Raw genomic sequence first — 17888 nt, 5'->3', positions numbered from 1 at the left:
CCTCTTCTTCCAGGTTACGTGGTTCCTATCGCAAGTTGCATGGGGGTTACATTTCAGAGGCTTTAGTGGACTTCACAGGTGGAGTTCAGGCATCTTTTGACCTTCATAAACCTCATTCTAATCTACATGAGATAATGAAAGCTGCTGCTAAGTCAGAATGCCTCATGGGATGCACGACTCCTGGAGACGTAAGCTGGGAAAGGGTTATTTCTGTTGGTGATTTCTATTTCTCAGCTTGGAGGGGAGATGTTTTACCTCCCCCAGTTGCAGCAGAAGTGCACAGCTAAGGAGAGCACTGCTAATTAATATTGTCTGGAGACGCAGAGTTAAATTTCTGAATAAAGTAGTTATTTAGGAAATCCATCGGGGGATAGATTAAGCCTATAAGCCTAGTTAATTGCAACATACAGGAAGGGAGGAAGGGAGAAGAAGGAAACCTCTCTCACCAGGTGAGAGAATGAAACCTGAAACTATCAGTCTAACAAAGGGGAATCAGAGTACAGAAAGCATGGTCAGAGAGGGAATGCCTTTACTGGATGTCTTTACCCCTAATACCCCTTGTGGTCAAGAGGGTTGCTTGTGCTAAGAGTTGATGCCATCATCAGGTGCTTCATCTCCAACAGTTTCTGCCCTTTGCCAATACTATTGTACTGTCATTCCCAAACACACTTAAATTCTTTTTTAAAATTACATTTTTGGAGGGAGAAGGATTGTCCTTGTCCCTTCTTTAACTACTACTTCACATGCAACACTTATATGTATGTATAAAGTTTGTATGTGAATTGTGCATGGGACAAACATATGCCAGCAGATGCCTGCAATATACAAGCACATGTGCCAGGGAATGGTGATTAGTCCCAGTTCCTCACTGAATGTACATGAGATTGCAAATGTTTGTCACTGAACAACATATTAAACAGCTCTTAGTTTTTAGAATTTAGCAGGTATAGCAATAGCAATAGCAATAGCACTTACATTTATATACCGCTTTATAACCGGAACTCTCTAAGCGGTTTACAATGATTTAGCATATTGCCCCCAACATTCTGGGTATGTTCTAATGGACACAAGAGGAACGTCTGCATGCACACATACTGGGCCTTCTGAGGCCCCAGCCTCTTCCCACTCTGTTACCCCAAAGCCTCCTGAAATCAAGACAATGAGTTTGATCCTAAGAAGCACATGTAGAGTCCTTTCTCACGATCCATGAGAAGGGCTCGAAGGGGCGAGGGAAGGAAGCCTAGAAAAGCTTACCTCCCCCGCAGACGATCCTCTTCTTGTTGCTGAGTGGCCGGATCGGCCACCCAGATGATTACCAGGGGCCTAGAGCACCTTTCTTATGAGGCAAGGCTACAACACCTGAGGCTATTTAGTTTAGAAAAAAGGTGACTGCGGGGAGACATGATAGAGGTCTATAAAAGCATGCATGGTGTAGAGAAAGTGGACAGAGAGAAATTCTTCTCCCTCTCACATAACACTAGAACCAGGGGTCATCCCATGAAACTGATTGCCGGGAAATTTAGGACCAGCAAACGGAAGTATTTTTTCACACAATGCATAATCAACTTATGGAATTGTCTGCCACAAGATGTGGTGACAGCCAACAACCTGGATGGCTTTAAGTGGGGCTTGGATAACTTCATGGAGGAGAGGTCTATCAATGGCTACTAGTCAGAGGGCCACCTCCAGCCTCAAAGGCAGGATGCCTCTGAGTACCAGTTGCAGGGGAGTAACAGCAGGAGAGAGGGCATGCCCTCAACTCCTGCTGTAGGCTTCCAGTGACATCTGGTGGGCCACTGTGTGAAACAGGATACTGGACTAGATGGGCTTAGGGCCCGATCCAGCAGGGCTGTTCTTATGTTCTACCAGTAGCTCTGAGGGTCGGGGTGTTGGGGTGCATCGCACACTCCCCCCCCACTCCAAACTCCCACAATGCACTGCACTGCGTGAGGCAGATAGATCAGGCATCCGCTCTGGACTTAGCACATCGGCCCACCTCAGAGGACTGGTCTACCCACCAACCCCATTCATAGGAACATAGGTAGACCAACTCTCCCCGGAAAAAGAGTCCTCCAAAATGGCACTCGAAACACTTGAAATGTTTCAAGTTTGTTTTGTTGATACAACCAGCTTGGCCACTGTTTCTCTGAAACGTTTTGAGCATTTTGCATTTCATTTTGAGCTCGAAACGAAAGGCAAAATCCATTTCATGCACACCCCTAGTTGGCCTATCGCTACCCATCACACTCTAGCAATGCTTGGGCTGCTAACTATACCCACTCATGAACAAGTATCCCTATTTGCATCTGTGAAATGTAGTTGGAAGTTATGTTTGTTGGATCGAATATAAATGTGCCTGTAAGTGCTTCTAGGGAAGTTATAGCTGTTCTTTCCCTATTCAGTTAACAGGGAGCAGAGTATTGAAGAATGGAATTATAACGGGTCATGCCTACACCGTGACATGGGCTGCAGAGGTAAGGAATATAGCACGTCTGCTCTGCCATCCTTTATTGTCCTGCTCCCTCAGCCCTTTCCTAATTGGCAGGCGGCCTGCTGCACCCACCCTCTGTTTCATAGTTTAATTGCTTTAAGGACCAAAAAGTAGCATTGTGTTAATCTAATCGAGTGCCCCCACCATACTCTGCGTCACAGAGATCGTATAATTTCATTTCTGCTTCCTGAAATTTCTGACACCCAGGCACTCTGTGTGCAAAAATAAAAGGGTGATAAAGTTAGCAAGGTGACACCACAGCTCATTGTTGTAAAGTGAAGTATCAAGAGTGATGAAACACAGAGCCCATAATTAACACTCATTGGCTCAGCCAGTGATGCTGCAGAAGATAACTCACTACTAGAAAAGGGGCCTCAGGCAAGTTTTAAGAGACTGAAACAAATTAAATGAATGGAGGCTTCTGTAGGTTCAATTCATGGAGTTAATTTAATTCTGAGATATAAACTATCGATGCAAGAGCTAAACTGATTGCATTAAATGCAATGAGAGCCTGTAAACATTTCAAAGGTCCCATTCCGCACCAGAGCGGCTTGATACCACATAGCAGAGAGAGTGCTGCAAACCAAATAGTGATTTTAAAAGGCAGAATCATAGAGCAGGAGGCGGTCCTGGAGCCAGTCTAGTCCAACACCTTGCTCAATACAGGAAACAGAGCTAAAGCTTTCCCCACAGACAGTTGTCCAGGCTCTGTATGAAGACCTCCAGCAAGGGAAATCCAACTCACCCCCAGATTACTGGCTCCATTGTCAAACTGCCCTTACAGTTAAAAAGTGTCTCCTAATGTTCAGCCAAAATCTACCTCCTGTAACTTAAGCTCATTGATCAATTTTTAAATTTTAATGTCTATAATGATTTCTATCGTATTATGAATTTAAAATGCTTTATATTATGTTTTAATTCTGTACACCGCCTAGAGATTTCTATACTAGGCACTATATAAATTAAATTAGATAAGTAAGTAGGTAAGATCTACACTGGCTTTTGAGGAAGCAGAGAATGAGGTCATACACACAACAGGGAGGGTGGGGCAGCGGGCGGGGGGAAGGCTGGTTGTACTCGCCTTCCCCCCAAGCAAGTGCTGGATTCCACCTGGGAGCGCGGATTGCGCTCCCAGACGATGCACACTGTGTGCCACAGTACAGAGCTTTGATGGCCGGGACTACGCGTCCCAGCCTCCGGGAATCCCACAATGCAATGTGCACCAAGTGCAGTGCATTGGGGGATTCCCCCAGGAGATGAATGCTCTAGGCACCCATCATGCACAAGCAGCAAGCTTGGGTTAAGGGAGCACTTGTCTTTGTTTGGAATTCTCTCTGGTAAGAGATACCCTTCTAATATAGCAGAGTGCATAGAGGCACAACACAGCGGAGTCTGCCCAGGCATGCATGTATGCTGAGAGTAAAATATCTTGGAGCCAGTTCATAGTTTCAAATCAATATAAAGAGTGTTTATTAATGAACTCCATTCTAGATAGTAAAGTGGAGAGATAGGATCTCTAATCTAGCTAGCTAGCTGGATGCACATGGATGCATCTCTGCACACATGGTGCAGGGAGAAAGGAGCTTGCATGTTGCAAGGGAGAAGGAAGGGAAGGAGGAAGAGGAAGAGGAAGAGGCAGGCAGGCAGGCAGGAAGTTAGTCCCTAAGAGTAGCAATCTACATACCAAAAGGATAGTGTCAGAGCAGTAGAGAAGGGATGACCAATGTCTTGACCTCTCTAGCCCTCTGACTCACTAGTCTGTCCCCCTCTGTCATTGAGACATGAGACAGTGCAAAGTCCTTCACTTCCAACAGTCTTAACCTCAGCTAATGGCTGGGCTAAAAACCCAGGCTGGGTGCTGCTGCCCCACCAGGATTGGGCCCAATCCCAGCGGTTTTCACTTGCAGCCTAACCCAGGCTGGGCTTCCCTAGCCTGGTTTAGACTGCACATGAGAACCGCTTCAACAAGTCTTTGCCCTCTTCTCTGTAGCAGCCCTTCAGCTGTTTGAAGAATGTTATTATGTAGTGGAGGGGAGACCCAATATCGCTCGTGGGAGTTGAGGGAAATGAACTGGGCCATCCTGTGCGCATGAAAAAGAAGCAGTCAAGAAGAGAAGGCCACCCCACATGGCTAACAACATCTAGCAGAAGGGGATTGACAAACTTGGTCCAGGAGAGGATTATGTATATTTATTATTATTACTATTGAGGATATTTATATACCATTCTTCAACAGCAAGAAAGTTCTCAAAGTGGCTTAAATAACAAAAGGAATGAGAAGATGGTTCTACCTTGAGAGAAAAACTGGTCCTGATTACTTTGAGGGAGGTGTTTGTGAGTCTGCTGCTAAAGAAATCCTCCCTGGACTCCAAGGATTTTAGTAACTATTAGTTGGTCATAAACATCCCCTCCCTGGGCAAAGTGCTCAGATGGGTGAATGACATATAATGGCACACTTGGAGACACCCATTATCTGGATCAGTTTCAGTCTGGCTTCTGATCGGAGTCTGGCACTAAAACTGCTTTGGTTACCTTGATTGATGTCCTATGCTGGAAAAAGGACAGAGGAAGCATGACCATGCTAATTCTCCCAGACCTTTCAGCAGCTTTGGCTACCATTGACCATGGCACCCTTCTGGGCTGTCAGGTTTGGGAATCAGGGGCACTGCATACCAATGGTTCCATTCCTATTTCTATTTCCAAAAGGCAGTGCTGGTGGATTAGTGTTCTGCCCTACAGCAATTGTGCTGTGGTGTGTTGCAGAATACTATTTTTTCTACCCTGCTGATTGACATCTACATGAAACTCCTGGATGAAGTCACCCAGAGAGTGAGGTACTGTCAACAAGTGAATGGCAGTAAATTTGGTTTCTTCCTTTCATCAGATTCAGGTGAGGTTGTGAAGTTGCAAAGTTAGTGCCTGGAGTCAGTAAATGACTGGATAAGGGCCTGTAAGCTGAGGCTCAATACAGAAAAGATGGAGGTACTGTTGGTGGGTGGTTCATAAGAATTGTTAGGCAGTATTCAGCCTTTTTTTTAGATAGGGTTGTGTTCTCCCTGAATGATCAGATTGGAACTGCTGTCTTTGGATCCAAGCTTCTCTTTGGAAGCCCAAGTGGCTTCCAAGTGTTTTCTTTGGCTCCTGTGGTTCATGTGCCATGGGCACCATGGCACAGAGCAACAGCTGGTGTACAAGGTCTGAACCTTCCTAGAGAAATCCTGGCCATAATTTTTCATGATTTGCTAATTTCCTGTCTGGATTACTACAATATGTTGTATGTAAGACCACTAGGAAACTTCAGTTAATGCAAAATACAGCAGCTAATACACTAACTGGCACCAAATGAATTGAGTCTGTCTATCAGCTTTGGGAACAACTACACTGGGTGCCAATGCAGCTTTTAGTTTATAGTTTTAAAGCTTTGGGTTTTGGAGTTTTTATTTGTATTTTTAAGTTTTTATAATTGTGTCTAAGTTTTAACGGTTTTTAAATTGTGAACCACCCAAGGACATTTTTGTATGGGGAGGTATAAAAATGTAAGAAATAAATAATGAATAAATTTCCGTGCACAATTCAAATGGTTGGTCCTTAATGAACTTAAATGAGACCCAGGCACATTGTCCTCTGTGAACCTGCCCGAACCTTATGATTATTCTTACAGGCCCTTCTCAAGTCCCTCTACATTCTGATGTCAGGCACTAGTGACTGTGTGAGTGCCTAACCTATTGTGGCACCCAAGTTGTAAAATGTTCTTCTTGGGGAGAGCGCCAACATTGATGGTTTTTTTGGTACCAGACTGGGGGAAAAAACCTTTTCACTTGCCCAGTCCTGTAATCTGTTAAATACCTGTTCTAACAGCTGGATTTGTGCTTGTTTCTTTGTGTAAGTGCTATTGTTTTTATCTACAGTATTTACTTGTACTCTGTTAGTCTTCAGACCAGGGTATTCCTAAGAAATACATAAAAATGCAAAAAGCATTCTAAGACTTTAGTGGAAAGTCCATTAAAAGTCTCAAGTGCTCAACTCTGTTTGATACAAGACCCAGCAGAGTTGCATGTCCCATAGAAGATGATTAGAGCATGGTGAAGTAGACTATGTCGATCTCTGCACAAAAAGATGAGGGTCACACTTCACAAGCCAAACTCAAGCTGCCAGTAACTGTTTTGTATCCTCTGAAGTGCAGGGTCAATAATTCAGAACTGGATGAAGAAGTTATTTTCACTACCTGTAGGACTTATCCTTTTCAAGCATAACACCTTCCCTTGCCCAGATATTAATATCATCTTCTGGTGTTGAGAGGGAGATCAATTTGGCAGAACGAAATAATCCAGCAATTGAAAAGAAAGCAAAGGATTTACTACAGTCAGCTGTTCTGTCCAAAGCCATCACTTATGGTGCTAATATCAGCAGTAACAAATGCAAGGGCCATACAGACAATGACCTTAACTAATCTTCTGGCATCCCTTCCTTTAGCAGCACAGAGAACCCTTTCTCACGAGCAGTGAGAAAGGACAAGCAGGTTAGCAGAGAAGAAGCCTTAAAAAGCTTACCTCCCCACAGACCATCAAAAGCTCCCTCTTTGGCAGGCGAATCGCCCACCCAGACGATTACCAGCTGCTGCCGGTCGCGTGGGGGTTGGGCTGCTGGGACGCATCACCCTGCCCCCACAAGAGCACCCATAATGGGGATTCCACCCTCTCCAGAGTTTCCCGGAATCCCCACCGTCTACCAGCTGTGGCTGCAAGCCGCCACCACTGGTAGACAATCATAGAAACCGGGTTAGGAGAGCACTCACTCTCCTAACCTCATTTTAGAGTGTGGCTCCAGAGGCAGGTTTACCACTGAGGTGCTGCTGGGATTGGGCCTGATCCTGGCGTTAGACATGCACAGGCAAAACCGGGGTGAACTTCCTTAGCCAGATTTTGCCTGCGTGTGTGAATAGCTTCTAAGAATGCTCACTAAAGTGGGATATAGTTTTTATGGGGAGCTAAAGCATTCTGCAAAGGAAAGACAGGCTCTGCGATGGAAATACTTCCATGCATCCAAACTGAAAGCTCCTAACTTGAATAAGGGATCTTGATCTGGTGCGAAGAACTTGAATTATGCAGATATATTTCATTGACTCCCAACTTCAGTGCCTCTCAGATGCACATAACATACATACACAGCATTCACAGAGGGCGTTAAGCACTCACATGGTGTTAAGCGCTTTGGTACTCGCCACCATCATTTATGGATGATGGTGAGTACCAAAGAGCTTAACACCATGTGTGAGAGAACTAGGCGTTAGTATAAGAGCCCCTGGTGGTGCAGTGGTAAAACTGCCGCCCTGTAACCAGAAGGTTACAAGTTCGATCCTGACCAGGGGCTCAAGGTTGACTCATCCTTCCGAGGTCGGTAAAATGAGTACCCAGAATGCTGGGGGCAATATGCTAAAATCATTGTAAACCGCTTAGAGAGCTCCGGCTATAGAGCGGTATATAAATGTAAGTTCTATTGCTATTGCTATATGTGAATATTCTTTTACATTTGCAAAGGGAAATGTGATATAGTAGCAGAGACCATTCTTTGGAAGGAGTGAGAATTAAAGTCATGTGCAAAATGTAAGATAAAATTGAACATAGCATTAATAAGGTTTGTAACTGATCTGTTAACTGATTTTTTAATGTAAAAAACCTTTATTATTGCAATGAAGTAAGCAATACAGGTGGCCCTTGTTATTTGCGGGGGTTCCGTTTTCGCCTGTAGACGTGAATACGGAAACCATGAATAATAAAACCCTGAGTCAATAGGGATTAGAGAGTTTAAGTTCCTAAACAAAAAGGGGGCAAAAAAGCAAGGGGGCAGAAATAAGAGCAGAAAAGGAAGTATCTTATTCCCCAAGTCTCCAGCAATGCCCCCTTCAAACCCTGAAAACAGTCAAATCCCCCCCGCATTATTTTAAGAGCCACAAAATGGCTCTCTGCTGGAAAATGCTTGCTGGAAATGACACCAGAAGCCATTTCCAGGTCATTTCTGGCAACTCAAAACCATGGATTCCGCCTATTTTTCTACCCGCAGTTAATGAAACAGGGTCTCAAAGACCCAATTGCAGGTACGCGAAACCATAGAAATGGAGTCCACAGATAATGAGGGTCACATGTACCTGTTGATGATGAGAATGGATGATCCACCATTGGCCTTCTATGACAGAATTCTGGTGACAATATTAGTTCAAATTGTTTGCCAATAGTTTATCTTGACATTCAGGGGTGCAGACAGAAGGAAAGCTTGAGGAGCAACCCCTCTCTTGATCTTAATTTTTTTTGGGGGGGAGGGTTTGGGGGTTGGCAAGAGGAGGAAGAAAATACACTTTTGCAGAAGAGAAAAATATGTTTGGGGCGGGTCCTCAAATGCTTAAGACAGATCTGCACCTCTGTTGATATTTCTCTTGTAGTGCAAACCTCAGGATGCTCTTGGATTACTCTAAACAAACATGCAACTCCTACAAATTGGGCAAAGAGACACCTTTCAAAATGGCGGCTCTCTTATATTGTGTGGATGGGGGACAGCAAATGTCCCTATTTAGCCCAATATAGCGTCCCTCCCAGTGGCTGTTGCTGTTGGCTTTTGAGCCCCTTTGGGTCAGGGAACCATCTCCTTATTCCTTTTGCTATGTTGTAAACCACTTTTAGAACTTTTTGTTGTTGAAAAACAGTACTGTAGATAACTTTTCTAAGTACAGTAATAAATAATTCTAATAGACACCACTAGCACTTTTCAAAAGGCAAATTTTCTAAGGGCTGGGTCACACATGTCAATGGCCACATTTCTCTCTCTTTGTGATCCCTTTTATGTATGGGATTGCATGCAGAAAGGCTGGCATGAACAAGGCAGTACACAGACATGGCTTGGCCTGTAGTCATTTTCAAGCTGCACAAACGGCCACAACGAAGTGCAGGCCTAGCTGTGTATAGCTTAGTTTGGACTGATTTTCTTCATGCAATCTCAGAGAGATTATAGGCCTATGCACATGGATGCAATGCAGGCAGGTGGGGGGAAAGGCAGGGTGGAATCTACCTTCCCCCCAGATTATTGATGTTCCTCCCCTTTGGCACACCACCACGTGCCCAAACGATTTGTGCTGCATGGAGCAACATGGATCTCTGGAAGCCGGGACTCATTGTCCCGGCCTCCAGGAATATCACAATGCACCATGTAACAAGTGCACCATGCAACAAATCCCGGATTCTCCCAGGAAAAGCCCAAGTATACATACACAGCCCGAGCATACACACAACCCCAGCGCTGGGGTCAAGGGTGTGCTTGCGCCCTTAACCCTTGCTAAAAACCGGAGTCAAAACTAGGGTTAGTCTAGGCAGCATCTCCAGGATCGGTCCCAATCCTGGTGCTGCACATGAGCAGCCTAAACCAGGCTGGGCTGCCCTAGCCTGGGTTAGGCTGCTCATGAGAATAACCTTAATGTAGAACAAAATGGGTAGATGTTGGGGATGAGCCAGATGGCATGTGTGAAGGAAGAAAGAAACATGACTGACTTCTGCTCCACAGGTTAACATAGCTGTTTTATGCAGAGTTGGACCATTTGTCCATCTAGCTCAGGGTGGTCAATGACTGGCAGCAAGTCTTTAAGGTTTTAGGCAAGGGTTTCTCTTAGCCCTACATGGAGAGATCAGAGATTCAACCTGGGACCTTCTTCCTACAGAGCAGATGCTGTATGACTGAGCTATGGAATTCCTTGAAACCCTAACCTGGTCTTTTCAGCATCTCTTGTGAGAGCTGGTCTTATGGTAGCAAGCATTAATTGTCCCCTTTGCTAAGCAAGGTCCACCCTGGTTGCATTTGAATGGGAGACTACATGTATGAGCACTGTAAGATATTCCCCTTAGGGGATGGAGCCACTGCGGGAAGAGCATCTGCTTGCCTGCATGTAGAAGCCTTAAAGGTCCCTCCCTGGCATCTCCAAGGTAGGGCTAAGAGAGAATCCTACCTGTCCTGCAACCTTGGAGAAGCTACTGCCATTCTGGGTAGACAATCCTGAGCTAGAGGGACCAATGGTCTGACTTGATATAAGGCAGCTGCCTATGTTCTTATGTACCTATGTTAATCATCATCAAATGTTATTAGTTTATTGACCATGTCCATAGTTCCAAAAGCCATAAGCCAAAGACAAATATCAGCTGAATAAACCACAACCCTAAAACAAATATCAATCAACTCCCACTTAACACGGGTTTGGTCATGATCACAAGTTTTTGATTTTTTTGCCACTGCCAATGTAACAAAAGAATCAGCCCCATTTATACAAAAGGTCCTTTTTTCTTCTTCTTTTTTTTTTACATTTATTGGCTCTCACAGGCAATACTCTAATTAAGGGGAACACCGTATTCTCCCTTGTGCCCATGTAGAGGCTACAATAAAAATAGAATATGAACCAGAAATTTGATCTCACCTGAGTCACATTGACAAAATCTTTGGGACACCACAATACTTTTCAGTGTATATCATTAGAATTCCATCATTTTATGAAATAGGAATGAAAATAGTGGCCCAACATTTTGTGGAATCGGAAATATGTCATGAACAGTCAAAATATGTGCTTCTGATCTAACTAGTGCTTCCAGAGTGCAGGCACCCTATTTGAAGTATTGCCGTTCGTGAAAGACATGAAAGACTGATGATTCACTACAAACTCACAGTATCACAGGTGGATTGGCATTACCTATGATATGCTGTGCAACATCTGAGCCAATGGCTTTTAAGTCAACTGTAAGATTTTATAATGACCCTAAAATGAGATCCAGGGGAACTGAGTCTCAGGAGGAAATTGTATACATTTTCTTTGTATACAGACTGAACAGAAAGCTTTTAGTTGGCTTTAGCTGGAGAGGCAGAGGAGCTTGTTAGTGCCAAGCTAAGAGTGGCATTTGGAATTCAAAACTACATTCCAGTCTGCAGGGGCGTAGCAAGGTTGGAGTGGGCCCAAAGAATATTTTAAAATGCCCCCCACACACACACACACTGAAGCTCAGCTCATGAAGTCAAGAAATCTTAAATGAGGCTGAATAGTGGTAACAAAAAGCATAGTAACATTTATACATGTATATATATATATATATATATATATATATATATATATATATATATATATATAAACTATGTGCCACAATAGAACATCATCCTAAATTATTTTTACAAGTTTTTGTAAATTGTGGACGATGCAAGTCATTTAATGGTACTAGAGAAAGACATGCTGTTCTGGTAGCTCCAGGTCTTAACACTCACATCAATTTCAGAGGATGAATACAATTTAAGGAAGCCCGGGTCGGTGCGCAGCTGGGGAGTCAGTCATGTGAATTGCCTTTGGGGGGGCCCTCAAGGCAGTGGACCCTCAGACAACTGTCTCCCCTCGCCCTATTATAGTTATGCCCCTGCCAGTCTGACAAACCTCTCAGATTTATGGCATATTTATCTAGAAACTTCTCTTATATTCACAACAATATTCACAACTGCTTCACTGCAGTTGCATGGGCTTTGGGCACATCAGTGCTCTTTCATTCTTTGGATGTGGATTATGCTGTATATGTGAAGATCTTAATTTTCTAATAGTGCATTCTGATGCTCTGTGTCCTGCAGGGGCCTGGTGAGTTAAATGCTCATATTCAAAATCAAATAGAGCTTTTTGTGGTTATGGCCAAATTATCTGGCTCTTATGCTACGTATCTTACAGCACTGCCCCTACAAAGTACATGCTACTAACAACAATTTAGCATTTATTTAGTACTTCATATGGATCATAGGGCTTCAGAGTATAATACATCCATTTTCATTTCTGCATGTGAATAATGTTTTCTCTGTGCCCTTCCCCCAACCCCCACCAAATATTTGGCTACATTGGCTTGAAAATTTCAGTATTGCTTAAAAGTGGAGTGGGGGCAGTGTTTAACTATCTGAAGCCTTCTATTCATGCTACAATAGTGCCCATTAAGGAGCTCCAAGGCATCGCATTATTCTGATTCTCTGCTTTACTGGGCAATTTTAAAAAAATAATCTGTATTTCCCCCTTGTGCTTCTTTTCCATAACATGCAGCCAAGATGCATTGGCTGCCATCTTGGCACCGTCAGGCTGATTATATCTCCTGAAGGCCATGGGATTTAAGTAGCCTAGCTGTATGGTAGATTGCATCCATCGTTCTTAGTGGCAGCCAGTCACGGTCAGGAGCTAAAGTAATTCTCCAAAATATACAAATAAATGGGTCTTTTCACCACTGAGCATCCCAGATGTACAAGACTGTGATTGAGACTTCTCGCCTCTCCTTAATAGGTACCCTACTTGGATCGGAAGGAGTGTTTAATCAGAATTTGGAATCCTTGGGGCCGAAGCAAAGGAGAATGGAAAGGACCTTGGAGTGATGGGTATGACTCTTATAAGAAAGATGAAACCTTTTGGTCCCAGTCAGTGTTGCCTTTTACAGGGATTCCCCAGTGTTGTTGACTGCAGCTTCCATAATCCTCAACCAAAGGCCCTACAGTTGGGGATTGTGGGAGAAACTCTGGTCCCAGTATGAAAATGCTCTTTCACATAATCAAAAGTAACACATTAACCAGGATCTGAGATAACTGGGCAAGTGTGTGCTCCCGTGAAGCATATTATGGAGGAAGCAAAATTCCCAATCTTGGGCTGGCAGTGCATTAACTGATATTTAACCATCAGTAGCCAAATGACATCAAATCCTAGATGAGCAACATTAGTTAAATGTTGGATTGGCACTCTGCCAATCAGAGATCGGAACTTTTTTTTGCTTCCCTCCCACTGCCTTCACTTTGTTATCCTCTAAAGCAGGGATTCTCAACCTTGGGTCCCCAGATGTTGTTGGTCTTCATCTCCCATAATCCCCAGCCCCAGCGGTCTTTGGTTGGGGATTATGGGAGTTGAAGTCCAGCAACATCTGGGGACCCAGGGTTGAGAACCCCTGCTCTACAGTGAATGATCACAATACATAATTAGAGCCAAAGCCCAGATTACCAGTTGCCCTGAAGGTTTATTCTAGACATGCTGTTAAACATTTAACTATTACTCCTTAATTTTTCAGAGAAAACCTAAGTGCTATGATGCAAATGTTCCAGAGCTGGAACTGTGACTCGATTCAGATGATCCAACAAACTATGGCTTGTTGGACTGGGAAAAGCTGTGTATACATTCCCTCTTCCCCACTTCCCTCTTCCTCCCCTCACATGCTTGGCTGAATTCAAAGCTCCCTGGTCTGCTAAGCCACAGTTTCCTATAATGTCTGAACTGAGACACTTTGACTTAAGTATCTCAAATTCTTCTGGAAATCTTACAAGCAAGGCATGAGGGTGACAACCACCATGATTGTTTGTCCCCAGCATCTGGTATTCAAATATATGCTTCCTTTAAACACAGAGGATCCATTTAGTTATTGTGGCTGACAGAAAGGCTCCATGAGCAGATCTGGGTGAGACAGGAAGGAGTTTTGGCTGGGTGATGCAAGAGGCAGGTGTGGTGAGACTGGCTTCACAGGATGTGGGAGGACATATAGCATCCCCATTTTTGGAAATACTAACCACCACTGGAGTGGAGCCACTGTCCAGAGTCAGCCATTTTGTGTTCAGTAGAAAACAAAACTGCAGGGTACTCCCTATAATATGGAAGAGGCAGGGGAAAGGGAGAGCAAACAAAGGGGTGTGTGCAAGGAAGAGGCTCTATGATTCCTGCACGTAAATTCCAAGAATCGGTTTTGGATTTTATGGGTGGCAAGCAGTGGCTCACATACAGCGCAGTGCGCTGCTGATGGAAGAGCGGGCATGCGCACTGCCTCTGTGGGAGTCCAAATCGCATCCTTGCTTCTACTGAGCTCGAAGAACCTCCATGGCTCCTGAGAATTGTGTACCACTGTAGCAATGTTGCTCCCATTGAAAATAATTGGGGCAGCGTCGCTACAGCAAGGGCGCAGTGAGGATGCACAGAGCCAGTACACATGCCTTGCTCCTCCATAGGCAGCATGATGCGCTGTATGTGAGACTGTGTATCTTTGTTGTAATGTACAATATTTCTTTTTCACATTTAAGTGCACTGGAAAAACCATGGGCAAAATCCAGCAGAGTAGAATATTTTTAAGAGTATGTGCCTAACACTCCCATTGAAATTGATAAGACTTAGAATTGTTCAACTGAGGTTGTATTGTGACCCATGGCTTTTCTCCAGCACTCTGTATAGAAATTGGAGAACTACAAATTTGGACAATAGGCTTCTGGATTGAAAACTGTAAAGGTGACGTAGTGATATTAGAGCTTTTAATAACCATTTCCGCTTCTTCTGGTGTCACTAGAATAATCTTTGCTGAAAAATGTTTGATACTTAATGTCTGGGTAAGCCAGAGGGAATGTGACAAGAGCAATGCAGGTGTGACTGAACCACAGCTAACAGCTGTAGCATTTCCCAGTTTGTACAAAACTGAAGTATAATTCTAGATGCAGTTGAAATTTTGGTGAAGCAGGCTTAGTAGCAAACTGTATAAATTGATACAATTATTGGTTCATGCTGTTCATGATATGCAAAAAAATACAATGGGCTGACAGACTGCACAGGAGCATCTCAGCCTAGTAACATTGCATTGGCGCAATTTGCATAAGCACAAATACAAAATGTGCTCAAATTGCATTACACAAACTGCATTGTATGTGTTTTTACATATCACAATTTGTGCAGCTTGCACAATGTACACATATTGTGCAAATGGAACATAACTAGGCTGATGTACTCTTGCACAGTCTGTCAGCCAATGATAACTTACTTTCTAGCCAGCAGTTTTAAAATTAACAAAACTGAAGAGGTAATGCAATATCTGTGTTGTAGGATTGCTGAGGAGTAACACCAGCTCTTATTGATTGATTGATTGATTGATTGATTTGATTTGATTTGATTTGATTTATATAGCAATAGCACTTACATTTATATACCGCTCTATAGCTGGAAGCTCTCTAAGCGGTTTACAATGATTTAGCATATTGCCCCCCAGCATTCTGGGTACTCATTTTACCGACCTCGGAAGAATGGAAGGCTGAATCAACCTTGAGCCCCTTGGTCAGGATCGAACTTGCAACCTTCTGGTTACAGGGCGGCGGTTTTAACAATGCGCCACCAGGGGGCGGCAGTTTTACTACTGCGCCACCACCCTTCCAAAAATGGCTCAGCGAGGTTTACATCAAAACAAAATCAATTAAAATCAATTTACAATTAAAATCAAAACTAAATTAAACAATTAAAATCATTTAAACATTAAAATTATTAACATTAAAATGATTTAAAACCAACATTAAAAATTTAAAACCATGCAAAGGATCAGTTCCTTATTAAAGGTGCCATCCAAGACTATTGAAACAGGTGAGATTTTTGTTGCTTACTTCAGTCATATCTGAATTGCATTCTAAGCTTCACAAAAGTACTTGTTCAGGACCTAAAAATGGAACACTCTTTGACATCTGGTCTAGAGAATGTATAAGTTAAATTTTCTAGTCCAGAGGCTGAATGACTGTGCGAGAATAATGTTTGTAATGATCTCTTCTTTGGCAAGAACCTTCATTCTGAGAACCCTAACAAGGTGGGGGAGAATAGTTAGTTTGCTCTTGCTTGTCTGCAGATGATTTTGAGAACATAGGAATCTGCCTTATACTGAGTCAGACCACTGATCCATCTAGCTCAATATTGTCTACACAGACTGGCAGCGGCTTCTCCAAGGTTTCAGGCAGGAGACTCTCTCAGCCCTTTCTTGGAGCTGCCAAGGAGGGAACTGGGAACCTTCTGCATGCAAGCATGCAGATGCTCTTCCCAGAGCAGCCCCATCTCCTAAGGGAAATAGTGCTCACACATATAGTCTCCCATTCAAGTGCAAACCAGGGCAGATCCTGCTTAGCAAGGATGACAATTCATGCTTGCTACCACAAGACCAGCTCTTATCCCATATTATCTCATCAGGTGAGCTGATGCACAAATGTTTTCTAAAGATGCAAGTCATGGGCAAATAAGCTGTTGATATGCGGATGCATCCCAGCAAGATTTGGTTTTGTTATTATTATTTTGTACATTTATATCCTGCTCTTCCTCCAAGGAGCCCAGAGTGGTGCACATGGCCATGTCCACCTTGTGAGGTGGATTAGGCAGAGAGATAAGCCCAGAGTCACCCAATGAGTTTCATGGCTGAATGGAGATTTGAACTCGGCCCTCAGCCTTCTCTAGTCCTAGTCCAACACTCTAACCATTATACAGTGTTGAAAGGGAGATAAGAAATTATAGATTGATAGGATTATAAAACAGCATATATCTTTCAGTGCTGTGCTACATATGGTTTTGTTCTCTTTTACAGATCAGAGGAGTGGGACCGAGTCCCAGAGCAATGCAAGAGAGATTTCTATAAGAACAAGGATGATGGTGAATTCTGGTATGTCTTCACATTGATGAGATGTGATTACCTGGATTTCTCTCTACATTAGATTTAAGACTGCAGACCCTAAAATATGACCATATGTCCTTTCAATGGATCACTCTTGTTTTGAGGGCCCTGCTGTACTTAAAGATAGTCCACAAGCCATTCCAGAATGTTGGGGGCAATATGCTAAATCACTGTAAACCGCTTAGAGAGCTCCGTCTATAAAGCGGTATATAAATGTAAGTGCTAGTGCTATTGCTATTCCAAGAAAAGGATAGGCTGCATACAGTATGTGCTGTTGACCATAAACTGCTGACAATCGCCTTTAAAAATGCATTTATTTAGAATCCTGAAAATTTTATAGGAAGATAAGAAGCTGCCCTGTACAGAGTCAGATCATTGGTCCATCTAGTTCTATATTGTCTACACACTGATTGGCAGCTGCTCTCCAAGGTTTCAGGCAGGAATTGTTCCCAACCCGACCTGGAGATGCCAGGAACTGAACCTGAGACCTTCTGTTCATTTCCAAAAATATTTATAGCACTTATGGATGCAGAACTAGGAATGAAAAAATGATGGAAAGTTATAGTTCTGCAGCAAAGTAGAGAAGTTCAAGTCCCTTCTGAGAAATGTTTATGGTCTTACTGAAAGAGGGTCTTTTCCTTTTTTTCCTTTTCCTTTCCTTTTCTTTTCTTTTCTTTTTTGCTTCTCCTTGCAATTCAAATGTATTCTAGAAATGACTACTAGGCCTGTGCAAATTCAGATTTGGAGATTTGTATTTTATCCCAAATTGCCCCAAATCGGTAAAAATTGGTAAAATCTGATTTTGAAAAAAACAAACAATCAGATTGGTAAAGTCAGAATTAGTTCTGAAATACTGACATTAATTTTGGAAATATTTGGGAATTTCAGAATTAGCAAAATGGAATAGGATTTTTCCCCATAGCAGTGAA

The 17888-nt window shown here is 43.1% G+C and overlaps 1 protein-coding gene across 1 annotated transcript in view; it reads left to right on the top strand.

Annotated features, from left to right (window-relative positions):
* Nucleotides 1–17888, top strand: part of CAPN13 (calpain 13) — a 115192-nt gene that overhangs the window by 39536 nt on the left and 57768 nt on the right. Inside the window, exons 5-8 of the mRNA XM_053283287.1 lie at nucleotides 14–188; nucleotides 2403–2474; nucleotides 12813–12904; nucleotides 16873–16947. Coding sequence (XP_053139262.1) covers nucleotides 14–188; nucleotides 2403–2474; nucleotides 12813–12904; nucleotides 16873–16947 — 414 coding nt within the window. The remainder of the gene's footprint in view (nucleotides 1–13; nucleotides 189–2402; nucleotides 2475–12812; nucleotides 12905–16872; nucleotides 16948–17888) is intronic.

Source organism: Hemicordylus capensis, chromosome 1 (genome assembly GCF_027244095.1).
Source record: "Hemicordylus capensis ecotype Gifberg chromosome 1, rHemCap1.1.pri, whole genome shotgun sequence".
NCBI classification, from domain to species: Eukaryota; Metazoa; Chordata; class Lepidosauria; order Squamata; family Cordylidae; genus Hemicordylus; species Hemicordylus capensis.
The sequence above is the reverse complement of the archived record's forward strand: the minus strand, read 5'-3'. Positions and strand labels throughout refer to the sequence as shown.